Source organism: Phyllobates terribilis, unplaced genomic scaffold (assembly GCF_046119375.1).
Source record: "Phyllobates terribilis strain yellow unplaced genomic scaffold, ASM4611937v1 Scaffold_5__5_contigs__length_657084704, whole genome shotgun sequence".
NCBI classification, from domain to species: domain Eukaryota; kingdom Metazoa; phylum Chordata; class Amphibia; order Anura; family Dendrobatidae; genus Phyllobates; species Phyllobates terribilis.
Genome location: NW_027362765.1, coordinates 484,580,530 through 484,607,201, shown reverse-complemented (window position 1 = coordinate 484,607,201; position 26,672 = coordinate 484,580,530). Strand labels below are relative to the sequence as shown.

General features: G+C 43.9%; 1 protein-coding gene across 5 annotated transcripts in view; it reads left to right on the top strand.

Annotated features, from left to right (window-relative positions):
• PRKG1 (protein kinase cGMP-dependent 1) overlaps positions 1 to 26,672 on the top strand; it is a 1,639,061-nt gene that overhangs the window by 392,751 nt on the left and 1,219,638 nt on the right. For all 5 annotated transcript variants that reach the window (XM_073685491.1, XM_073685493.1, XM_073685488.1 and 2 more), the window contains exon 2: positions 12,975 to 13,141. In XM_073685491.1, the coding sequence (XP_073541592.1) occupies positions 12,975 to 13,141 (167 nt within the window). The remainder of the gene's footprint in view (positions 1 to 12,974; positions 13,142 to 26,672) is intronic.

Genomic DNA, 26,672 nt, shown 5'->3' with positions numbered 1-26,672 from the left:
ATGGAATCACCCGTAAATTTTCATTTCCAAAACTAACACCTCCATCAAATTAGGTCTGCTTGTTAGTCTGCATCTAAAAAGGAGTGATCATACCTTGGAGAGCTGTTGCACAAAGTGGACTGACATGAATCATGGCTCCAACACGAGAGATGTCAATTGAAGCAAAGAAGAGGATTATCAAACTCTTAAGAAGGTAAATCATCACACAATGGTGCAAAGGATGTTGGTTGTTCACAGTCAGCTGTGTCTAAAATCTGGACCAAATGCAAACAACATTGGAAGGTTGTTAAAGGCAAACATACTGGTAGACCAAGGAAGACATCAAAGCGTCAAGACCGGAAACTTAAAGCAATATGTCTCCAGAACAGGAAATGCACAACAAAACAAATGAGGAACGAATGGGAGGAAACTGGAGTCAATGTCTGTGACCGAACTGTAAGAAACCGCCTAAAGGAAATGGGATTTACATACAGAAAAGCTAAACATAAGCCATCATTAACACCAAAACAGAAAAAAACAAGGTTACAATGGGCTAAGGAAAAGCAATCGTGGACTGTGGATGACTGGATGAAAGTCAGATTCAGTGATGAATCGCGAATCTGCATTGGGCAAGGTGATGATGCTGGAACTTTTGTTTGGTGCCGTTCCAATGAGATTTATAAAGATGATTGCATGAAGAGAACATGCAAATTTCCACAGTCATTGATGATATGGGGCTGCGTGTCAGGTAAAGGCACTGGGGAGATGGCTGTCAGTACATCTTCAATAAATGCCCAAGTTTACATTGATATTTTGGACAGTTTTCTTATCCCATCAATTGAAAGGATGTTTTGGGATGATGACATCATTTTTCAAGATGATAATGCATCCTGCCATAGAGCAAAAACTGTGAAAACATTCCTTGAAAGAAGACACATAAGGTCAATGTCATGGCCTGCAAATAGTTCGGGTCTCAATCTAATTGAAAATCTTTGGTGGAAGTTGAAGAAAATTGTCCATGACAAGGCTCCAACCTGCAAAGCTGATCTGGCAACAGCAATCAGAGAAAGTTGGAGCCAGATTGATGAAGAGTACTGTTTGTCACTCATTAAGTCCATGCCTCAGAGACTGCAAGCTGTTATTAGAGCCAGAGGTGGTGCAACAAAATACTAGTGATGTATTGGAGTGTTCTTTTATGTGTTTGTTTTTCATGATTCCATAATTTTTTCCTCAGAATTGAGTGATTCCATAATTTTTTCCCTCTGATTGGTCTGAAAAAAATTACCCTTACTGAGAACCACATTTTTAATCTTGATTTCTTTTAGTGTTTCTTAAAGCCCTAAAGTTGCCATTTGAAATTACTTTAGTTTTTTGCCATGTCTGTGATCTGCTTTTTTTCAACAACATTAAACAACTGAATGAACATCCTCCAAGCCCGGTGATTCCATAATTTTTGCCAGGGGTTGTATGTCAACGTGTCATTCTGTGGTTATTTCGTGAAGAAAAAGTGTGCTATACTTCAAAACGTGTCGAGTAAAAACCACATTTGTACAATCTTTCGGCACCAGATTTTCTTCACTCTTTAGCAGCGCGGAAAAACTCCACAAAATTTTTCTCCTAATCTGCAGAAGGGTTTTACTGAAACACAGATTATTAAAGCATTGTAAAGCCTAATCTGCAATTGGTCTGGTGACCCATGGATCTGCAGCTTCTGATTATTTATTTAAAGACGTGATTTCAACTACATCCGGATAGACCCTATTTATGCTATTTTTGCTCTCCAGGTATCCTGCTAAGTAAAACCCCTTTAAGGCTACCATAAGGCATCACGTTGATCACTATTGTGATAAATCATTACACGCTTCCAGTTGAGCTTCCTATTGTTGCGGATAGACTCTAGTGGCTTCAGAACTATTGTATTATTCTCCTTACAGTTGTTACATGCTTATCAAATATGTTTGCAATGTAATTGGTTACATTAAGGTTATTAAAATATTATAATAACCTGTCATTTCGTCCTATTCATGAGTACATTTCATACTTCAATTACGCTAAGATTTGTTTCACCATTTCCCTTTATAAGTCATCTGTGTTTGACATTTTGAATAAGTAGGGACCACAGTGGAAATCCGCACAAATCATCCATCATATTGCTCTTCATCTGTCTGGTTAGAACATTTTACACTATTATCCTTGACTGAGGAGTAAGAAGGTGAATCTACAATCCATAGCCATTTTAAAAAGTGTCTAGACTTCCGGCCCATTACAACTAAATGATCCCTCCACAGTAATGTCAGGGCCATAGGACATCCAGCAACATTTTTATGTAACTCATGGCTGTGATGGCTCATTGTGTCATTCCCATCTGGCTGCTAATATCATCATTAGGATGCAGCTATCAAGCCAAATGGGAAGACATATTTCATCTACGGGAATACAGATTGTAAATTGCCATCTTGAAGTCAGATGCGTAAAGAAAGCGCTTTTTGCTGACGACCTAGATGTGGTCATTATTACTGTAGACGCTGTATATTCCATTAACACTATGGAAATCCTCTTGGTTAGTGCAGGAAATATTGTGGGAAACATAACCTTGTCAATCAATAGGTACAATGTCTGTAAAGTGGATAAAACACATAGGATGGAAATCAGAAATGGAACAAATGATGATCCTTGACACCATGAAAGATTTTAAAGGATTTGACATAGAGGCTGCTGTCTATACACATGCATCATTTGTGTCCTCATTGTGTCCTCATTTTCCTTCATATCAGACTCTTCATTAGATGTCAAATCATTTTGCTTGACTGATCAGAAGAAAATGTATATCCAATGCTCACATCATTTTAAAATAGAGATATAAGAAACCTATACCATCTTATAGAAGTACTCCCATCAAAATTGTTATCCTCTTGATATGTTGCAGCCATGATATTATATAGCACTGTGTACTTACAATTGCTCATTGTGCCCTTCTACCCAGTTAATTCTTCTCTTTTCCATTAGATCTATGACAACAAGTTATTAAAAACTGATGAGCTGAATACTTCTAAGCTCTATATATAAACAGGAGGTCAAGTTTTCCTGTATGAGTCATTACTGAACTACAATCCTACATCACTGCAAAGTCCCTAGCAGCCCACCTCTACCCCTTCAACTCCTGACCCAGCTGCTCCACTCCTCCCCCTGCCAGGAACTTTGCAGTGATATAGAACTGTAGTTCCAATGATGACTCATGCAGTGAAAACAGACTTCCTGTATCTACATAGAGCTTAGAAGGATTCAGCTAGTCGGTTTTTAATCACATGATGTCATAGACCTAATGGAAAAGAGAAGGCAAAATGAGCAATTGTAAGTACACAGTGCTATATAATATGATGATTGCTATATATTAAGAGGATAAAAACTTTGATGGAAGGAGGAGTGCTTCTTTAACAAAATATTAAGTGGAATCTATCATACACAGTTTTATATTCTATGGTCCCAAGTCATCAAGTTTGGTGTTTTGCACATTTGTGTTGATAAAAAAAGTCTGCTGGAGTAAGATACGCCACTTAATGCATTTGGCACTTCTTGCAGCTGGCGTGTGCCATCGAATGGCATGTACTTCAGTCAGGGACTGGAGTACATTTCTGTTTTAATTTACGCTATGTTAGCAGAACTACCTGCGATTGGAATTTAAAGACCAAAAGTCACAAATTGTTTTTGCACCAAAAATGTACTTAATTTCAAAATATTTTATGCTAGATTTCTGCCTAAAACTGATTAGAAGCCTATATCTTAAATTGAAAGTGTCTCCAAAATCTTTTCAAAAGTTTATATTGTAATAGGGCTGCCAATATTATCACCAAAACTCGCAGACCAGCCACGTTTTTACCAAAACACACTTTGCAAAGATGCTGTATTTTTGCTGTTTTTTTGCTGTTATTTTAACTACGGTCAGAAGACAGAAGAGTATTACATGCACTACAAACATTTTTTGTGATTTTGTTTTTACACTTTTGATGCCTTTTTTAGGTTTTGGACAGTTTTTCCCAAATGCAGCTTTGTCTAGATGTGCTGGTTTTTTCATGTGTTTTTTTCATGGGCATAGGTAAAAACGTAAAGAGGTTTTCCACTACTTTTTGATTGATGACCTATCCTTAGGATAGGTCATCAATGTCTGATCGCTCGAGGTCCGACACACCGCCGATCAGCTGTTATCTGTGGTGGCCGCCGGCCGGAAGTACTCATTTGCGAAGCTGCTCAGTCTTCTGATCGTGGCCACCGCAGGGTACTGTACATCCGCCTCCTATTGATTTGAATAGAAGGCGGATATGCAGTACCAAGCCTCGGCCACTATCAGAAGACTGAGCAGCTCAGCAAGCGAGTACTTCCAGATGGCTGCCGCCGCCGCCACGATGACATCTGATCGGCGGGGGTGCCGGGTGTCAGACCCCGGGCGATCAGACATCCTAATGATAGGTCATCAATCAAAAAGTAGTGGACAACCTCTTTAAAGCATGAAATATGCACACACATATAAAAAAGGCAGAAAAAAAATCTTAAAATTCATGGTGTTTTTTGCAAGTAAAAAAAGAATACTACAAAAATGTACGTGAAGAAACCATATTAATAACAGATAACACAGCTGTGCAACATCAATATTCATTTGTGATCTAATGATAATCTGTAAACTGAGCCCTGACTACAACTGGGTATGTCTATGGGCAGGTGTTTCAGGCTGCCGAGTTTGTCGTTCTCCAGTGGTGGTAATAATTTTTATCAGGACAGCTGTATCATTATGTGCTGTTGTTTGTTTTTTTTCTTTCTTAATAGCACATTGCCTCATTTACTGCTGAATGTACTCCATCCACAAAGTCCTCCTCATATCGCCTACTGATCATTTCTATCTGTCTTACATGTGCTACTAATGGACTGTGTGCAAAACACTATTCTACACATCTACTGTCTGTTTTACGGAGACAGATCTGCCATTGACCCCTTTTTATTGCTTTATTTTACATTACTTTGGCCCCAATCAGTGTTTCTGTTAAAAAGTACTTGAATGTACTTTTGAGTATACTTTTTGCTCTGGCAAGATATGTCTTAGGGGTGTCCTCCGTAACCACTTTCCTCTCTCCACTTTCCTGAACAAAGAGCACCTCTCCCTCTGGAGGTCCTCTCCTCTCTTGAATTACACAGGCAATACATTAATCAAACCATGTAATGATTCATTTGCCCTGTGGAGGCGCTGCAGGGAAATGAAGCATTTAGACTAAGTTCACATGTACAAATTAAAAAATCATCCAATTTTCATCCTGAAAAAAATGATGATTTTTCACCTTTTTTATCAATTGTATGTCAGCCATATGGCATCTGTATAGCATTCGTTTTATACATCAGTATTTCCTATTTCCTTATGGATCCCCCCAATTCCCTTATAGATTGTAGCTTGTGAGCAGGACCCTCACTCCTCCTGTAACTGTTGAATTATGTGTCACGTTATGATGTTTTTATTGTCCGTTTTTATTGTCCGTACAGGTCCTTACTTAATTGTAAAGTGCTGCAGAATATGTTCATGCTCTATAAATAAAATTATTATCAGTAGTTAATACAATTTACAAGACCAAATACAGGTTTTTATGTTAACAATGGCAATGTACCTGTAAAAATGAGATGCTATAAGGTTGATCCGTATGGGATCCGATTTGTTTTGTGCACACATAGACTTAAATAGGTGATTCTTATACAAAATATGGAAGAAACTAGTGCATGCTGTGCTTTTTTTCACATGAACTGTGTGATCCGTGTGAAGAACCTGTCATCTTAAACTTATTAAAAAAAAACAGAAACACACAGCTTAGATTGTTATATTCCAGAAAGAAGTCTTACTCACTTTACCAACCATTTGTCTCTCCAGTTCTGACACTTTTTGCTCACACACCATTTCCTGTAGCTGATTCCCTGCCATATAGCCACGTGACCACTGCTGCATTGATTGTCTGCAGAGGTCATGTGTGTAGGCAGCATGTGATACCTGTGGTGAAGTACAGAGTCTGGCAGGAGAATCAGGATGCGTCAGAATCGGAGAAGCAGAGGGTTGGCATGGTGAGCAAGACTTCATTTAGATTTTATAATATTTTAAACAATTTTCTATTTTCTCCTTTAAACATGTGACATTATATCTGCACAAATCATTTCTATTACACTTTATTTTTGTATTTTTTTTTACATTTTTATCATCTTAAAACGATGAAATGAACCATATAAACTTTAGGGTTTTGTACTTGCGTGAATATTGCTTTATTCAATTAGGATCTTTAATTTGGAGTTCCCATAGCACAATGATATATGGTATATCCTACTTTAATGGTGACACTGCTACAAGCCTCTAATTTTGAAGCAGTTCAAAGGAACACACTAGAAATCATTTTCCTGTGATCATAGGTCACCAGTGAAAAAGAGTCCATCCTGTGGGGCCTACTGTCATCTCCAACCTGCCCTGTGACATGGAAAATTGATAATGAACTGCTAAGGTTCCTGTAGCCAATTCCTTCTGATGACTTGGAAAACAATATGGCCTTCATGTATGCTTTCTTTACAGTCAATACAAGAAGGAATGCTCTGCAGTCATATGATTTTTTGGCTGCCATCATTTTTGTAGCTTTGTAATCTCATGTCTAAAAGTCAACTTGTCCTTTAATTTTATATGAGTAAAAACACCTAAAAATGTTTGTTTATAAAAGGGATTTTCCTTCCTCAATATTTTACTCATTTTCTGGCTACTAGGGTAGTAGTAATAAGAAATGTACAAAGAACTGAGCAACATCTGGCAACATCTAAACGCAAACACATTGAACATTCGGCTGGTTAAGTCATACTTCAGATTATTTCACCATTAATTCCCTCTGGTGGTTGTTACATAAAAATCCAGAAACAGACATTATGGAACCATTAGAGAAGCTTCAAAGGGGTATTCTGCTTCTAGATATGTGGTTGCCAAATGATCTGATTCTAATAAAAATTCAGTTAGTACTCACCATGTCCGGATCCAACACCAGCTCTCCGCCACGGATCCTGTCTCTGTGTTTTGGCTGCAGCAGTGATGTCAGATCAACAGTGCACTGCTGCAGCCAATCACAGAGCATAGCCGCTCAGCCAATGTAGATGGCACAAGTTGCTGAGCTCAGTGATTGGCTGTAGCAGTGATGTGTCATGACATGACTACTGCAGACAGATGCGGAAGCAGCGAGATAGAAGTCGGCACTGTATCTGGGGAGAGTGAATAGTATCTGTATTTGTTTATTCACTAGAATCAAATAGTCTGGGGACCTCTTCTCTAAAAATGGCAAACTCGTTTAACAACTTAAAGGGAACCTGTTATGTAAAATAACACCATTAACCTACAAATATGGGGTTAATCTGCAGGATAAAAGCATTCTGACACTGTGGGCCACTGCACTGAGAGCCCCGCTGTCGGGAGAAAATGAACTTTTTTCCCCCCAGCAGCATTTGGCGTTCAGTCATAGGAGTGGTGCCAGCTCGGTTTTAGTCACCGCTCAGTGTGTAGAGAGTAACAGCTATAACTAGGCCCCCGGTACTGACTGACAGCCAGCTCTATTGCTGAGCCTATGGAACCTCGCTCTGAGCCTTGCTATGATACTCCATAGACTAACATTGCAAAAGCCACTTCCAGGTCACACAGAGCACAGCATGACCCGGAGAGTCTGCAGAGCGGTGATGTTACTTAGAAGACGACCGGAATGGTGGTGTATTCATTTGTAGTAGTATACAGTGGCGTAACGTGAAGCTCATGGACCCCAATGCAAAATCTCCGACAGGGCCCTCGACCATCACAGGTCTTTAATAGCAATAGTCTTTTTATATGTCTCAAATGGACTGCTTGGGCCCTGTTGTCTCCACGTCCCAGGTGCAATGTCAACCCTTGCACCTACTATACATACTCCTCCAACACTTCCTTTCCATTGCTGTGGTCAGTGTTAGGCTTCGTAGGGTCACGTTGCGCATCGCCCGACAACATGGCCTTAGGAGACCAATTAATGACTTCATTTCTATAGAGGAAGAATAACCCAGAGTGGGATAGCGAGTCCTAAATAGCACTAGTATATAGCAGAGGTCAATAATGATAAAGTGCTGGACACAATTGACTCTTGTTGGTGGGCGGACCAAAGGGAAAAAAACAAAGGGGAAAAATTAATAATCCAAAGGCAAAAGATAAAATGTAATCAGTTCATAATGACATATGCACAATGGAAATAAGAAAATGATATTGAAGTAAAATGTCAATCAATGTAAGGTTATAATAGTATACATCCTGGCAGCCAAGATGGAATTGGCACACCGACCAAACTCACCTGATGCATGTTTCATAAATTACACCCCTGATGAAGCATTCATGAAATGCACACCTGGTGTTTGGTCAGTGAGCCCCTTTCATCTTGGCTGCCAGGATGTATACTATTATGACCTTACATTAACTGACTTTTTACTTTAGTACAATTTTTTCTTATTTCCATTGTGCATACGTCATTATGAATTGATTACGTTTTATCTTTTCTACTTGGATTATTACTTTCAGGGGTGTTTTTTTTCTTTGGTTCACCCACTAACACATGTCAATTGTGTTTTGTGTGTTGGGACAATCACCATTATAAACATTTTTGTTTTATTAGTTTTTCACAATAAAAGTTTTGTATTATCTTTATTTTTCCTTGTTCTGCACTTTATCATTATCAGCCTCCCATTTAGATTCAGTGTATACAGTTGTGAGTAGCAGCGCAGAACCAGAGCAGAGTATTGATGGTAAGTAGGGTTGAGCGAGTATGTTCTGTCCGAGTATGCTCGGGCCGAGCTCCGAGTATTTATAGCTGCTCGGTGATAAGGTTAAAACACTCCCGTGTGCATGATTTGCGACTGTTTGACAACTTTATTACATGTGAGGAATGTGTAAGAAATAGACATTCCTCACTTGTAATAAAGCTGTCAAACAGTCGCAAATCATGCACACGGGAGCGATTTAACCTTATCACCGAGCAGCTATAAATACTCGGAGCTCGGCCCGAGCATACTCGGCGAAAGGGTTAATAGAACATACTCGCTCAAAACTAATGGTAAGTATATTTAGCTCCTTTTTTCTTTTTCTGCTTTTTGCAGTTCTGGATCACTTCCATGTTCTGACAACCCTTTAAATTTATACATTCATTTTCTAACGTGCTTTATATTGAATAATTAATGGGATAAAGCACAAGTTATTTCTTATTTATTTCTAGAACAGGAAGGATCAAGCTGAACAGTCAGCAGTCTGACTCAGATCATGGTCATGTTTGCTTCATAACCTACGTGTTTACAGGCTGAGGTCTCTGCCATATAAGTGAACCATTGGAGAGTCCCTTGTCAGAAAACCTCTAAAATGTCTCTTCTTGAACAACACATGTTAATGAAACATTAAAGACATTAAAGTGATAAGTGTGCATGAGTGCTTCCATTGGGAGGTTGTACGGCTGCAGGTAAAGTGCCTCTGCCTCAGATGGGATTTGGAGCTGCACTGGAAATGCACATCGTTTATGGCTCTACAAGCTCCGAAAATCCACAATTTCACATTGCATAAAATGTTTCAGCAAGGAGTATAGCAAGGCTCTGTAAGACACCCAATACTGGCTGCAAGGCAGAACACATGCTTGAAAACTGTTCTGTCGGAACCCTTCAAAGCTCCCGGGAACCCCACACATCACCTGTTCCTTCAGGCAGCCGAGAGCTTAATATGCTAAGCAATATCTAAATGAAATTATTAAGATGTTCCTACTGGCTTCCCTTAAGACTGAAGATTTTGATGCTATTTGTGTCTTAGTGATGATCACAGACATTGGGGCATCGAGAACTTCTGTGAAGCTGCACAAACCCGTCCTGTTCATCCACAGAACACTTCATCATTTCAAGTCAGACCAGAAAGTCTTTCAGGCATCATCTTCTTTTATTATTAACATTCATGGGGATTAGCACATCATGTCTGGTTGCTACATGCTCATTGCAATTTGACCTATTAAAATATTACCGCTAGGGCTGTATACGAGGGGATCATCTATCGCTGATGGTTGCTGTGCATTCTGTTTAATTTGCCATTTATTATACTACGTTTCAATTGAGCATCACATGATTTGAACTTATGGATGTAAATCCAGTAAAGTGTATGCTTAATATTGATAATTATATTATTATGGCTTTTCTTTTTTCTTAAAAAAAAGATCCTAAAATCTGTGAAACGTTTTCAATGGACATCCACATGGATAATGAATATTTGGATTATTTGCCAAAGCTGCATCCATGTATGCACATTACCGTGCCTATTATGTGCCACACTCGTAGCACTGATGCTTTCCTTAAATGGCATGTGTCGTCAGAAAATGAGCCATTGTTTAAAGCGTAACCGGCACTTTAATTTTTATTCCATAAATCAATAGTACACATGAAAATTAGTAACTTTGCAATATATATCATCAGAGAAATCTGATTTTTTTCTCTGCTATAATTGATCAGTGATCAACAAAAGTCTCAATTGTGAGGTAAAATCTGTATTCTGTGAAGACAGACTTTCCCATTACTGAGATAGGAGATGGCAGCTGCTATGGATACATTGGCATTACACAGCATATTAATAACCTTTGACATCTGCTTTCAATTAAATGAATACAGAATAAATAATACACTCAACAAGTTGACTTAGTGGATAACATTTTTTTGGCCACAGCCTTTATTTAAAATTCCTAAAAATGCAAAGATTACCAAACCCATATAACATTTACTTCTTTCTTAAACCAAAACCGCAGCTTAGCCATTGCTTAAGCCCTTTAACCTAAAACACCTGTTGTCCATTCAGTTGCCTGAATGTCTGACCCTGAGGCCATGACGTACCAATTTTTAGGGAGGGACGGTGGGGCAGCAGTATTGAATGCGGCGCCAGCATCTTTCATCCCCGGTTGCTCCTTCTGTTTACACCTAATGCGCCCTATCAGTGAACGTCACCGAGGGAGAAACACAGTCTCCTCCTGCGACGTTCCGCTGACTGGCTGAGCTCTCCAGCCAATCACCAACTTTAATTCCCATCTACGTGCTGGGACCACCTTTTTTCCCGCCACTCTCCTTCAGGAGAGGAAGGACAAATGCATAGTAATGCTGTGTATTTCCCTTCTCAAGGTCCGGGCCTGCCATTGTGTGTAGATGGAAGAAGGGAGAGGAGTAGGGAGGAGCTCTGCTTCTAGTACTCACCTCAGCTGCTGCAGAAACTCATAATAGACACCTCAGCTGCAACAGAACCTTATAATATATACCTCAGCTGGGTCAGAACCTCATAATATATAACTCAGCCAATGCAGAACCTTACAATACACAACTCAGATGTTGCAGAACCTCATAATACAGTCCGCTCCCCAGTGGATTCTCCCTGTTTTGCTCTCCTAGACCAACAAGTGTCCCCTGTGTTTGTAATTCTGCAAGTTGACACTGACATGCTAAATGCTGAAGGTGTTTAATATGCGCTCTGTTAGGATTTCGCTCTAATATGCTGATTTGAGGGGTTGTCACGTGATCGCTTACATGCGATTTGCAGAGGCGACGACCGCTCGGATCAGCAAGTAGAGCAAAATCCTAACAGAGCGCATATTGCACACCTTTAGTATTCAGCATGTCAATGTCAACTTGCAGAATTAGAAACATGCAAATGACTCCTACGGCATATATACAGTCGGGGTCGAAAGTGTTGGCACCCTTGAAATTGTTCCAGAAATGCATTCATCACACTGGTAATTAATTTTTTTTCCCATTTTTCAGTACATCGCATGGTAAAATGATTGGTATCATTCAATACTACAACTCATGCTTCAAAAAACAAGCCCTGATATTGCTATGTCAATGGAAAAATAAAAAAGTTATGGCTCTTGGAGATGGGAAAAAAAACTAAAGTGCAAAAGCTTAAAGGGGTTGCCTATTAAAAGTACTAACATTTCTAATAAATTAGTTTTTTGAGGGGCGGAAATATTTCAGTATACTCCAATATTAGCTAAATTTGGTCTTTATCTACTTCTTTGGATGATGTATGGATAAGTTATTTGTATTGATGCATTGATTCAAATATTGAAATGACTGATATCATTTCCTTTATATACAGTATGTTTTACAGTGTGCTTCACATCCTTTATCCGTCTTGCTGTTGTGAAACTACAACTCCCAGCATGCTTTGACAGTGGGAACTATAGTTTCACAGTAGCAGGAGAGACACAGGTAAGAGACCTTTAATTCACAAAGGGTTTTCAAAGGCAGTAAAATGCATCTGTCCTCGCTAGCTTTACTGTCACGCTCGTCTTGCACCTGTTTGAAGTGCACGTGTCATGACAAGTGCACTTTAAATTATTCTTCTACCGTACTGTCTTTCTTCCTATTATTCGTTTGTATATAATATTAGATGCACGACTCTGTTTTACCCACAAATGATATGATTATGCCGAACAAAAAAAAGATATATCAAATATGCAGATACATCTGTATATACTTGACATCAAAGAGAATGTGAGCAGCAGAAAATTCACATTATTAAAGATAATTATTCTCATTTACTTCATGATTACTGTTTCCTATTAAACTTGCCGAGAACAAAATTGACTTTTATTATTTTATTTATAAAGCTTATACCAACATAATCCAGTGACTCTAAAAAAGTGAAATATTGCACTGATATGTAGGAGTAATGCTTCCGACACTGCAAGGCAAAATTGAGTTAAATATACTTTCTGCTGTATTTTTATAATGAGATTTATTATTTAAGCTTGAAACAGCAGTTACCAACCTCTAGGTATTAAAGTTACCAAGTTGCAATGAAAAATGCATAAAACGTCACTCTACACCCTGGGAGATAAAAGCCTGCTAGAACACTGTGCCTTTATCATTTAGTGTTACTGCTACCGCCTCCAGGATATGACTAAATATTGTGTCTCTTGCTTCAGGTCCAAGGAATTAATTAAAGAAGCGATCCTTGATAATGACTTCATGAAGAACCTTGAGATTTCCCAGATTCAAGAGATAGTGGATTGTATGTATCCTGTTGAATATGGCAAAGACAGCTGTATCATCAAAGAAGGGGACGTGGGGTCACTGGTCTATGTCATGGAAGGTACTGTGTTTTATTTTTCCCACGGTTATCTGCTTTGACTGTACAAGACGTGAAGATTTTCTTTCCGGTCGGGGAGAAATTGAGCAGTTCTTTTTTAGGGAAACTTGTTTTTACATCCATCACTACTGTCTCCAGTCCCACAATTACCAAGAAATATAAAAAGTAAAAAAAGAAATGAGATCATGTGTTTTATTACCAAAAAGTACCCTTCTTGAGATGACTGCAGCACTTCGGAGTCACCTAGCCCACAGCCAAGGCTTTTTCGGAGATCACAGTTTTTAATAACTGGCTTTGGTTCAACCATCGACTCTGCTATGACTTTTAGCTCAGTAACTAGCATACCATACAACTTAAACAACAGAAGTTTATGCCAGCATTTGTAGTTTTGTCAGCACCTGGAGAGCTACCTTTCTGTTCTCCTGCAACCAAATATTAAATAATCAATTTAAAGGTCTTAATTGTGGCTAATTAGTGCCCCCATTGCAGTAAAATTGCAAGGGCTAGCTTATCTGCCTAATTTAGAGTAGAGTTGTTGTCCAAATTCAGGTTATGACACTGGATCATATTTTAGCATTGAAAATTTCCAAATGGCTTGTCAAAAATTTAAAGGACAGTCAGAAGATTCAAAACTATATTTTTATGCTCTTTTTTAGTATAACAAAACAAACTATTCTAAGAGAATGCAATCAAAAAGGTGATTTCTCCCAGACAAATCCAGGATAAGTTACCTAAAGGGGTATTCCCATCTCCAAGATCCTATCCTAATATGTAGTAGGTGTAATACTAATAATATTAGGAAATTCCTACAATTCGAAATGTAGTATAGTATTTTTGATTTGCTGTGTCTCTTTTCTCGTGTGTTGGAATTGCAGGACCTTAGGTATCCATGGTTATGTCCACTGATAAAGTGACAGTTAGCTAGCTGCTAGTGGTCATAACCGTGGATACCTAAGGTCCTGCAATGCCTGCACATGAGGTAAGTGGCATAGCAAATCAAAAATACTATACTATATTTCTAATTGGAGGTATTTGCTAATATTATTATTACACCTACTACATATTGGGATAGGATCGTGGAGATGGGAATACCCCTTTAAAGGGAATCTGTCACCAGGTTTTTTGCCAACGCATCTGAGAACAGCATGATGTAGGAAAAGAGACCCTGATTCCATTGATGTATCACTTAGTTTACTGGGTACAGCAGTTGTGACACAATCAGAGCTCTTAGATATATCATGTAGCAGAGCTCAGAAAGCTAACCTCACCCAAACCAGGCTCTGCATGTACCTAGTCTATTGACAGTGAGGGGCTTATCACAGGAAGGGGCAAAGCCAGATAACATGGCATGCGACAGCTAGTCACAGCAATGATAATGTCCTAGTGATAAAACCTTCATTGTAAGTAAACAACAGCACACATCCTAGTAAGTGACACATCGTTGAATTCAAAGTTTTAACTCCTACCTCATGCTATCCTCTGATTACATAGCAAAAACCTGCTGACAGATTCCCTTTAAAATCGTATTCCCCAAAAAGCAAGCTATCCCTTATCCATCGTATGGGGAACAACTTGCCAATCATGGGTGGGACATCCACTGGGACCCCCAACAATCCCGAGATAATGGCTCTGGATCCCCGAGAATTGAGCTCTGAAGCCCCATCCTAAATGGAGCAGAGGAGCACACGTTTGTCCCCTGCTTCATTCAAAATTAATAAGACTGCTGGAAATAGCTGAGTTCAGCACATGAATTTCTCCATTGCCAATAAATGGATAAAAGGTTGTGCTCCATTCGATACAAGGCTGCAGAGCTCATTCTCTGGGTTCCAGAGTCCAGATCTCAAGCTTTCTGGTGGTCCAAGCAGCCAAATGCCCAGTAATCAGAAAATTATCCCCTATATTTTGAAAAAGTAATGACTTGCTTTTTCAGAATAATCCCTTAAAATAAAGAATATGTAGGGAATGCAAGACTAGAACAAAAGAAAAGAGTGTGCTTAATACTTGCTAGCTTCCCTTCAGCTACCACAGCTGCTATTTTCCTGCACTCGGTGTAGCTCCAGGTACCATGAATGTACACTGATGATAATGCTGGTCCATCCAGTCGTATCTTTTCTTGACGTGTTTCTTATATCTCATTTACTCTTGTTGCTGATCCTGGTTATTGTGTTAGCTTCATTTGAAGCCTAATTTCGGTTTTGTTTCTCACCTGTCACTTCTTGCTATTTGGACTTTACTGAATTTGACGTAATCAATTGGGTTCCATTATAGAGTTCATCTCTATTATTGCTCTGTCTGAGTCTGTTCACACAGCTGGCTTGTTTGGTTTTATATCAGTGGTCTTTCATTGGGTTGGGCTGAAGGCTACAACTTACAACTTACTGGTGACCCACAACCAATCCTATTCCTTCTCATCATAAGGCCCAGTATTCCTTTAATACAGTGGGGCATTCAAAATTATAGTAGAAATGAGTAGGCAAGAACGAGAAAATAAGGGAGTTCTTTGCTCTGTACAATGTCAGCTTGTTAGAAAAGTCCATTAACAACAAGCTTATCACATTTAGTCTATTCCTTCATCCTAAGACTTCCTGCGAACAGCTGTAACCAGAAAGAAACCTTGCTAGAAGTGTTCGATTCTCTTGGAGTGCCACCATATAGGAAAAAGAAGAATTGCATAGTATCTAGAAATCTAACTTATTCTGCCAAAATTCAACTTTGTAACATTGCATTAAATTGGGAATAAACATTAGATTTGTGCTGAATTAATTTAGTGCGAATCATATCAGCTGGAATGGGTTAAAAAAACCTCTTATACTCACCTCTCCTTGGCTCTCAAATTTATCTTGCTGCCACAAATTCTTTGATCAGTTCCTTTGTCTCTTCAGTCTTCTATTTTCGCTCTTCTTTCTTCTTCTATTCCTTGTTTCCAAAGCAGCCATTCTTCACCAAGTGTCACATAAGGTGTTACTCTTGTTATTCACTCTAATGACGTGCATCACGCCCCATGTGAACACATGCAGTGAGCACCAATTGGGCCTGATAAAGAACTGCAGCCTCAGATGCCCGAAGAGAGAAGACGATAGAAGACAGAGAGGTTAATTAGAGGCCAGCGGCGGTGGGAGAGGTTATCGGTATGGACCTCACGGCTCTCAAAATTTCACAAAACAGCTGCAATTTTGCTGAGATTCATGTGAGTTGAATTGCAAAAATGGTGGGATTCTATCGAATCTGAATCTTCTTAGACAATTCTTAAGAGGTTTTTGACCCCTTCTTTTTAGTGATGAGCGAGTATGTCTCATCAACCATTTCGGCGAGCACGCTTGGGTGCTCGCCGAGTATTTTGGCGTGCTCGGCATTTCATTTAATGTCGCCGCGGTGGCATGTGTCACGGATGTTAGACAGATGTGACATGTAGAAACTGCCCGTCAAAAAGGCAATCCCTGCATGCGTCACATCTGTCTAACAGCCGTGACACATGCCGCCGTGGCGATATAAAAAGAAATGCCGACCACGCCAAAATACTCGGCGAGCACCCGAGCGTGCTCTTCGAAAGGGTTTGACGCGCCCCCTGGGCCTGTGCTGCTGCTGCTGTGCAGGGGGAATACCGGAGCCGGATCGCTGGGGGTTGTAGTTCTCCGTGGCGGTGACCCGGTCCGTGCCCAGGGTGGTCAAACCAGTGGCAGTCTATTTGTATTGTAATAAGTGTCCGACTACGCCACCCGTGGATTGCGGTCAGTGGGGACCGCCGCTGCGCTGCAGACCGCTGAGGCTGATGTTGTTTGCGCAGCTGAGTATGGGATGACTCCCCACGGGAGAAGTATTGCCTCAGGGCAGCTAATGTGGAAGATGATGGGAGTGATGGTCTGAGGGTCCCAGTGCTAATGGTGCAGGAGCGGCAAGGAATCACAGAGACGGGAGGTGCAGTTTAGGGTCTTTACTGATGGTACAAGGCAGACCCTCCCGGGAGTACTGGCTAGTATAAGGGGCCTGGTCAGTCTGCGAGCAAGCAGGAGTTCCCCTGGCCAGGTGGAGTTGTAGGCCTCCCCATTTATCTGCACTCTTCCTGGCTACCTTGCTGTCAGCGGTTACAAGTAGCCCACGTCCCTGAGTATACCGTGTGGTGCTCACCCGTATGGCTGGTGACTTGGGGCCTTCTGTTAGCCTCCGCTCCTGGATGGCGGCGCTGGTCCCTTCTTTGTGACTGAGCCTCCGGGCTTCTATGGCCAGAGGACCTGGAATCCCCTGCCGGCTGGTTTCTGCTGCTGGGTGTATATCAGTCCCCACAGCCTCGGACTCCTGTGTCCGGTTTAATATCTTCGTCCAGGGCGAACTCTGCTCAGCTCCAGCCCCTGGACTTCTGCTACTGCTCCTCCAGAGCTCCTGATCTTGCTTTCCCTGTGTCTGGAACTGAACTGTCTAATCCCGCCCCAGACCCAGTTTAAAAGGGCAGATTCCTCCCCTCCCAGGTCTGGGCGGACCGTGTTGCATGTTTAGGGATCCTGACCAGAGAAACCTCCCACTTGCTCTCAGACATAATATCTCTATTACTGTGGCAACCAGACCCCTGGGGTGTCACATTCCCCCCTAGTAAATTTTAGTACTCCGGGACTAAACACATTTTTAAAGAAACATAAATACAAGGTATAACAATAACAAGACAACATATTTACAAGAAGCTTTAGTCTGTAGAGGTCACGGCGTTTCCGTGACCGGGTGTCCATATCACCCAAGGTGAAGTTTATGAAACAAAGGGGGTGTCCATGTCACCCAACAAGGCGAAGTCTTGGCACAGAATAGGGGACCTGTCCAAAGCAAATCCCTTGCGTTGTCCTTGGGCGTGGCTGCAAGGCTGGAGCTAGCTACTTTGGGCCGCAAGTAGGCCACGCCAGACAGGTTTTCTCTTCTGCGGCCGTCTTCGCAAGAGGCACCAAGGTGCAACTATCTACAATACTGTTCCGGTTATCCAGTATCCATAGCCTGTTAGTCCAAATAAATCTGCAGGGTAACTGAGAAACATAATTAGTAACAGGCAACAAACATAAACCATAAACATTTTTCAATAAACAGTCAACTTTACAGGGTATTGGTTTAGATTCTCCAGCGAGCGGGCATCTAACTTCTAGTGACTCTAGAGGACCTACGGAGCTCACTAACTGGTTCTGCACTACAGGGTGTAGGAGGTGTTATGGGCAAGCTGGGCAGCTTTCTGCGCACTCTTTGGCTCACTAGGGGCACGGCAGGCTCACTACTAGCAGAGGGTTGATCCTCCTGTACTGCTGGTGTGGACTCTTCTGCCTCTTGGGCCGGCTGCTCTTCCAGCTCTACCGGTTCCTCTGTAGGCACTTGCGGGGCTGGCTGGAGAAAGGTGAGGACGGGTACCACGACAGCGCCGTTTACTTGTGTCCAAGACCGGGGGAAGTCTCCGAGTACGGTACTGATCATTTCTTCCCTTTCCTCTGCGGGTTGAGGGTTTTCTTGATCTTCTTCAGGGCTTTGCAGCTGCTCGGGACACTTCTTCAGGTGGTCTGGAGACAATGGCTGTGGTTTCTCCTCCATCCTTACTGATTACGCAGATTTTTGGGTTCTCATGGCTTGATGGCAGTACGGTGTACGGGTCCTTCTCCCACTGGTCGTCCAACTTGTGGAGCCGCCTCTTCCTCTTTAAGACCTGCTCTCCAGGTACCAGGGGGACAGCGGGAGCATACTGGTTAGAAGCCTTCTCTTGCCTTTCTCTAGCTTGAGACAGACTTCGCTCGACGCTCTCCTGTACTTTCCGATACTGCTGTTGCCGTTCTGTATCCCAGTCTGCCTCTGGCGAGGTGTCCTCAGGCGTCAGGACTCCCATATCCAGGTCAATAGGCAGCTTACCAGGTCTTGCTCTCATTAGGTAAGCCGGGGTACAGTTGGTGGAACCTACAGGGATGTGGTTATACAGGTCCACCAGATCGGGCAGTTTCTCAGGCCACAGACTGCGTTCTTCCAGGGGCAATGTTTTTAGCAGATCTATCACCACCTGGTTCATCTTCTCGCAGAGTCCATTGGTTTGAGGGTGATAGGGCGTTGTTCTTATCTTCTTGCAGCCATACAGGTTGCAGAACTCCTGGAAGACCTCCGCTTCAAAGGCTGGTCCTTGGTCTATCAGCACTTGGTCCGGGTACCCGTGTGGACGGCAGAAGTGCTGCTGGAAGGCTCTAGCTGCTGTTTGAGCCGTTAAGTCCTTGACCGGGACCACCACCAGGAACCGGGAGTAATGATCTACGATTGTGAGGGCGTAGACATACCCAGATCTGCTTGGAGCCAGTTTCACATGGTCCAGGGCTACCAGTTCCAGTGGCTGTCTGGTGATGATGGGCTGCAAGGGAGTCTTCTGGCTGGCACGGTCTTTTCTTCTCAGGTGGCACGGGCCACAGTCTCTGCACCACCTCTCGATGGCTCCTCTCATGCCTACCCAGTAGAACCGTTCACGCAACAAGAACTCCAGCTTCTTCCATCCGAAATGCCCTGCTCCGTTGTGGTATGCCTCCAGAACCATAGCCGCATCTCGTCTTGGGACCACTACCTGCCAGGTCAACTCATGCGTTCGAGAGTTAACCATTCTCCGGCACAGCTTCTCCCTGTAGAGGAACAGCTTACTTTTCTCCTTCCACAGTTGCTTGGTCTCCTCCGGAGCATCTGGGTCAAGACGGGCATCGGCCTGGGTCAGCATTTCCTTCACCAAATGGACTGCGGGATCACTGTCTTGCGTCTCCGCCCAGTTGTAGTGGGGCAAGGGATTGAACGTCACGGAGCGCCTGTCCTTCACACGGTGGGAATACAGGGTAATCCCATGACGGTGGAACGCAGGGAGCTCAACTTCTTCCAGATCTTCTGGATCTTCCCCTACGTCCGGTAAGTTCGGCATTCTAGACAGGGCATCCACGTTGGCATTTGAGCGTCCTGCCCGGTATTTGATGGTGAATTCAAAGTTGGACAGGCGGGCCATCCATCTCTGTTCCAGGGCACCGAGCCTTGCAGTGTCCAGGTGTGTCAACGGGTTGTTATCCGTGTACACGGTGAATTTGGAGGAGGCAAGGTAATGTTTGAAACGTTCGGTCACTGCCCACACTACTGCCAGGAACTCCAGCTTGAATGAGCTATAATTCTCAGGGTTCCTCTCAGTGGGCCGTAGCTTTCGGCTGGCGTAAGCGATTACCCATTCTTTCCCTTGCTGGATCTGGGACAGTACGGCTCCTAGCCCGATGTTGCTTGCGTCCGTGTGGAGGATAAAGGGCTGGCTGTAGTCTGGATATGCCAGGATTTCATCCCCCGTGAGGGCCATCTTCAGCTGGCAGAAGGACTCCTCTTCCAGCTTTTCCCACCTGAAGGGCGGCTTCTGGTTTTTGGCTTTCCGAGATTGACCTATCAGGAGGTCCTGCATAGGGGCTGACATTTTGGTGAAACCGGGAATGAATCTTCGGTAGTAGCCTACCAACCCGAGAAACTGCCGCACTTCCTTTATGCTGGAGGGTCTTGGCCAGTCCTTAATTACGGTGATCTTATCAGGGTCGGGAGCCACTCCGTCAGCACTCACCACGTGTCCCAGGTACTGCACCTTTGGTTTCAGGAGGTGACACTTGGAGGGTTTCACCTTTAGGCCGTAGTTTGCCAGAGGTTCGAACACTTCTGCCAGGTGTTTCAGGTGGTCCTCGTAGGTCTTGGAATAGACGATGACATCGTCCAGGTATAACAGGACCGTCTCGAAGTTCCGGTGTCCCAGACAGCATTCCATCAACCGTTGGAAGGTTCCTGGTGCGTTGCAGAGCCCGAACGGCATACAGTTAAATTCGCTGAGACCCATCGGGGTGGTGAATGCTGTCTTCTCCTGGTCCGCCTCTGCTACAGGAACCTGCCAGTACCCGCTAGTGAGATCCAAAGTAGAGAAGAAGTTAGCAGATTTTAATGCAGCTAAGGACTCTACTATCCTTGGTAACGGGTACGCATCTTTGTGTGTGATACGGTTGACCTTCCTGTAGTCTACACACATTCTCATGGTGTTGTCTTTCTTTTTCACTAAGACTAGTGGAGCTGCCCAGGGGCTACAGCTGTCCCTGATTACCCCAGCCTCCTTCATGTCTCTAAGCATCCCCTTGGCGTGTTGGTAGTGTGCCGGGGGTACGGGTCGGTATCTCTCCTTTATGGGAGGATGGTCTCCCGTGGGGATGTGGTGTTCTACCCCCTTTACTCGCCCGAAGTCTAGCGGGTGTTTATTAAACACTCTCTCGTACTCTCGAACCACCCGATAGACTCCCTGTTTCTGGTGTGAGGGAGTGGAGTCAGTACCCAAATGCAGTTGCTGACACCAGTCCTCCATTGGTTTCTTAGAGCCGTTACCTTCCTCTGGTTGAGATGGAGGCAAGGGTTCCACGGCCTGTACAGAGTTCTGGTTGATGGTGAACAATTTGGCTAGCGTGGCATACCGGGGCAGGTGTACTTCTCTCTCCCCGATATTTATGATGTGAACGGGCACCCTCCCATGGCGTACATCGACCACCCCCCGTGCTGTCAAAATGGTGGGCCTACTGTCTGAGTAGACGGGTTCTACCATTGCTTGGTAGTCTCTACCTCTTAGACCAATAGCTGCCCGGCACCAAATCATCATCTCACTTTTTGGGGGCATGGCAATAGGGAACGGGTCACACATTCTCACGCTACCTATCTCACCACCAGATAGTTCCACCTGTTGCCGCTTCATCAGTGCCCGGATCTCTTTTTGGAGCACACGCTGCTGGCCGGAACTGGCGTTCTTGGCAACCTGCTGTAAAATGAGAATCACCTCTGCAAGACAATTTTCAATCACATTAGTTCCCAAGGTTATTCTAGGGTGACTCTCATGACGGTCTATGTCCACTATAATCAGTCCTTGTGCCGCCAGTTCGACTTTACCGATCTTAATGGTCACCTCTTTGAATCCCACCTGCGGCACGGGCTGACCATTGCTGGCGATGATACTCAGGTCGTCATCTGGGTAGCGGGTTATGTCCGAGTCATTCCAGTACTGTTTAAAGAGCACGTACGGGATGGTGGTCACCTGTGACCCAGTGTCTAGTAGGGCACTCATAGGAATGCCATCCAGTACCACAGGCAAGATTGGACGTCCCCCTACGTATTTATCACGCCAGTTTGATGGGCCTGATGGTCTTATGCCTGGGGGTTGGCCCTCTACCCCAGGTTGTGCCCGTTTAAATGACAGTACCTTGCCACATGTCCGGGTTGATTGCAGCGGCGGCAGATGGGTCGTCCGTCCTCGTTGTATCTGTCGCTGGGTCTTCCTCTGGCCGGTGGGCTCCTCCTCAGTCGGCGCCATGGGACGTCCTCCGGTCCGGATGCCAGCTGGATCTTTCCTGGAGAAGAGACCTGTAAAGACTGCACAGTGCTGGTTAGCGCGGCAACGCTCTTAGTCAGCTCTTGGACCTGATGGTGCAGGTCTGTAGCTGGGTCACTGTTTAAAGCCTGCGCATCAGCTCCCACAGGCCCTGCAGACAAGGGCGCCGTCTCCTGGTGGTAAGTGATAGCTGGGCGCCTGTGGGTCACAGCGCCACCTGGTGCCGGTTCTCGGAGCACCCGGATGGCTCTGTCCTTGAACTGTGCAAAGTCCAGGTCAGGGTCCTTTAAGGCCATTGCCCGCAACTGGGTTCGGTGGGCATTGCACAGTAGACCCTCAATTAATTGTTCAGTCAACAGCTTATCTTCATTTCCCACGCTGTCAGGGTCTGCCTGCTTAATGGCTCTCAGGGCCTCTTGTAGGTTTAAAGCATAGTCTCTTATACTCTCATGTTTGCACCCGTAAAATCTGAGCTTTATTTCGGCTGAAGTGCGGGTGTCAAACGTGTCTTTCAGCAGGGCTAGTATCTTTCTGACAGTCCTCTTCCTCCCAGGTTGCCAGGACTTTACCTCCCTTTGGGCTGCCCCGATTAATTGGGCCACCAGGATGCTCACTTTTTGCTCTTCTGTGAGGGGGTATACTTGGAAGAGGCTATCCAGTCTTTCTCTAAAGTCATTTAGAGTATGTGACTCCCCTGAGTACTGGGGTAGCCAGGTTGCCCCCGGGATATAGGGCATGGTGAATGGCATGACTGCTGCAGCGGTTGCGCTGGCGGTGGCTGTGGCAGTGGAGCTCCCCTCGGTATCCGGCATCCTCCTCCCCCCTAGTGGACCGTGGCCTACCTTGCGATGCTCTTCTTCCGTAGGCCGCGGCTCCGCAGTCGATCGTCGGGGTTGAGGACCTGGCGTCGCGCTCCGATGACGTCAGCGTCGCTCTTCCTCCCTTCCAGGACCTTGCGCAGCGTCAGAGCGTGGGGCGGAGCTTCGGATCTCGCGCGCTTTCGGCGTCCACGCCCCTCTTCTTCCCGTGCGGAGTCCCGAAGATGGCGTCCGAAGGCGGGAAGCAGCTGCGGATGGCGGGAAGAAGGCAGAAGACGGCGGGAAACGGTCCAAGATGGCGTCTGATGGCGGGAATCGGCTCCGGTTGGCGGGAAACGACTCCGGACGGCGGGAAACTTCACCACAGGTAAGTATAAAAGTCTTTTTCAGGCACGCAGTACCCGGTGGTTGCGGGCACGAAATCCTGCCGACTACGCCAAAGTTGACGCGCCCCCTGGGCCTGTGCTGCTGCTGCTGTGCAGGGGGAATACCCGGAGCCGGATCGCTGGGGGTTGTAGTTCTCCGTGGCGGTGACCCGGTCCGTGCCCAGGGTGGTCAAACCAGTGGCAGTCTATTTGTATTGTAATAAGTGTCCGACTACGCCACCCGTGGATTGCGGTCAGTGGGGACCGCCGCTGCGCTGCAGACCGCTGAGGCTGATGTTGTTTGCGCAGCTGAGTATGGGATGACTCCCCACGGGAGAAGTATTGCCTCAGGGCAGCTAATGTGGAAGATGATGGGAGTGATGGTCTGAGGGTCCCAGTGCTAATGGTGCAGGAGCGGCAAGGAATCACAGAGACGGGAGGTGCAGTTTAGGGTCTTTGCTGATGGTACAAGGCAGACCCTCCCGGGAGTACTGGCTAGTATAAGGGGCCTGGTCAGTCTGCGAGCAAGCAGGAGTTCCCCTGGCCAGGTGGAGTTGTAGGCCTCCCCGTTTATCTGCACTCTTCCTGGCTACCTTGCTGTCAGCGGTTACAAGTAGCCCACGTCCCTGAGTATACCGTGTGGTGCTCACCCGTATGGCTGGTGACTTGGGGCCTTCTGTTAGCCTCCGCTCCTGGATGGCGGCGCTGGTCCCTTCTTTGTGACTGAGCCTCCGGGCTTCTATGGCCAGAGGACCTGGAATCCCCTGCCGGCTGGTTTCTGCTGCTGGGTGTATATCAGTCCCCACAGCCTCGGACTCCTGTGTCCGGTTTTAGTATCTTCGTCCAGGGCGAACTCTGCTCAGCTCCAGCCCCTGGACTTCTGCTACTGCTCCTCCAGAGCTCCTGATCTTGCTTTCCCTGTGTCTGGAACTGAACTGTCTAATCCCGCCCCAGACCCAGTTTAAAAGGGCAGATTCCTCCCCTCCCAGGTCTGGGCGGACCGTGTTGCATGTTTAGGGATCCTGACCAGAGAAACCTCCCACTTGCTCTCAGACATAATATCTCTATTACTGTGGCAACCAGACCCCTGGGGTGTCACAGGTTGATGAGACATACTCGCTCAACACTACTTCTTATCCCTCAAAATTTTGCTAAATATCTGTTGGCCAGCTGCCATTTTGCTAGAATTCATGTGAATCGAATTGCAGAATGTTTGGACTTTGGTAAATCCGATATTTTCAATACAATTCCTAACTAATTTGATTAATTACAAATAACTTGCTCATCTCTAACATTGCCCATTGAAATCAAGGTGTGGTCTGTATAGTGTGAGATAGGACAGGTCCTCCAGAGCAAGAGACACTTTTTTTAGCTTCTTTCAACTATGCCCATGGGATGACATTCTGACCAGAGAACCCCCCCACCACACATTAGGTAATGGTCTGTGTTTCCTAAGGTTTAATTATGATGAGCCTTAGATTTAGATTAAACTTTAAAAAAGATTAGTGATATAACAGTTGCCCGTTTTTACCAGTGACATGCATTGAAAAAATACATAGCCTGTCTCAGCTCAGATTAACCCTATCAATTCAAGATTGGTGACAATTATGGATGGTTTACAAATAATAGCAGTCCCATCACTATTAAAGAATACTGGGAGTTTTTTAGGTTGCTTGGCATTTCCTATAATTCATGATCATGTATCTGAGCTGTTTTGGACCCAAGGAGAATTCCCAACCCATCCTTTCATCTTCTACCTTCTGCTGTGTTCAGAGATCAGCTGGATTAAACTTTCCCTCTCGCCTTCTCCCTGTCATGCTGTCAAGCTCCATTCAGGGAATTGAATTACTTTTCCAATCAGCTGGGCTGATTAGCTGGAGAAATCTTTTTTTTTTCTGTCCCAATTGTTCGATTGCCATTTCCAGCCTCCCTGTCACACATTTGCCTTCCTGTGCTATTATCAGTATATTCTTCTACTTTGTAATTTCAAGCCGTCTTTAGTCTCCATGTTTGAGATTGTTCTCTGCGGGAAGCCCGGTGCAGTTTTTCCTCGTGTTTTACTGTAGATCTTTAGGATTCCATCTCAAATTTTATAGCTGCCGTGGAATTAAATTGGTGTCAATTATGTATAGATATATTTGTCATGCTTGTTGTGCCTACTATCTTGTGCTGGAACATATGTGAAGCTTCTCAGCCTTTCTTCTATCTACGATAAAGATCGCGGTGAAATGTTTGAGCAAAAATACATTGCTGTCAAGTGGCAGCATTACAGGTGATTAGAAAATATACTGCTAGACATAATGAGGTTCCTACAGTAGATATAGCTGCCATATAAACAATCCTACAGACACAGAATGAAAAATATCTTACATTAAACATATACACTCTTCAGCATTGAAATTACAACACCAAGAAGGAAAAGTCTTGGATTTATGGAAATCACAGGATGGATAGACATAGTAATGATATGCTAATGAGGAAAATGGAAACAACATTTTCAAAACATCTCGATTTATTCAGGTATTGAGTATGAGCACTATGTGTAGAAATACTCTCACTTATATGTCTTGGCTACTATCAATGAAATTATTAATGGTTGTCTGAGGAATGTTCTGTCCATCTGAATGCATTTAAGGAAAATAATCAAGATCCACTGCTGGCAGCATCTTTTGCAATTGCCAACCAATGATGGTCCAGATGTGCTCAATGGAAGACAAGTCTGGAGACACTGCAGGCCATGGTAGCAGGTTAGGCCATGAAGGCTGCTCCCAGGCATGAGCAACATGTGGCCTGATGTTATGTAGAAAAATAATTTACGGGACACTTTTGAAAAAATGGAAATTCCATGGGTTCCATGACTAAATCAACATAACATCGAGTTGTTAATGTACCTGAAATGAAGGCTACAGAAGTCCAAGTACCTTCTATTATATTACCACACATCATAATCCTAGGAGTAGGACCACTTTGAGGTTCCCTATAATTAATCTTTT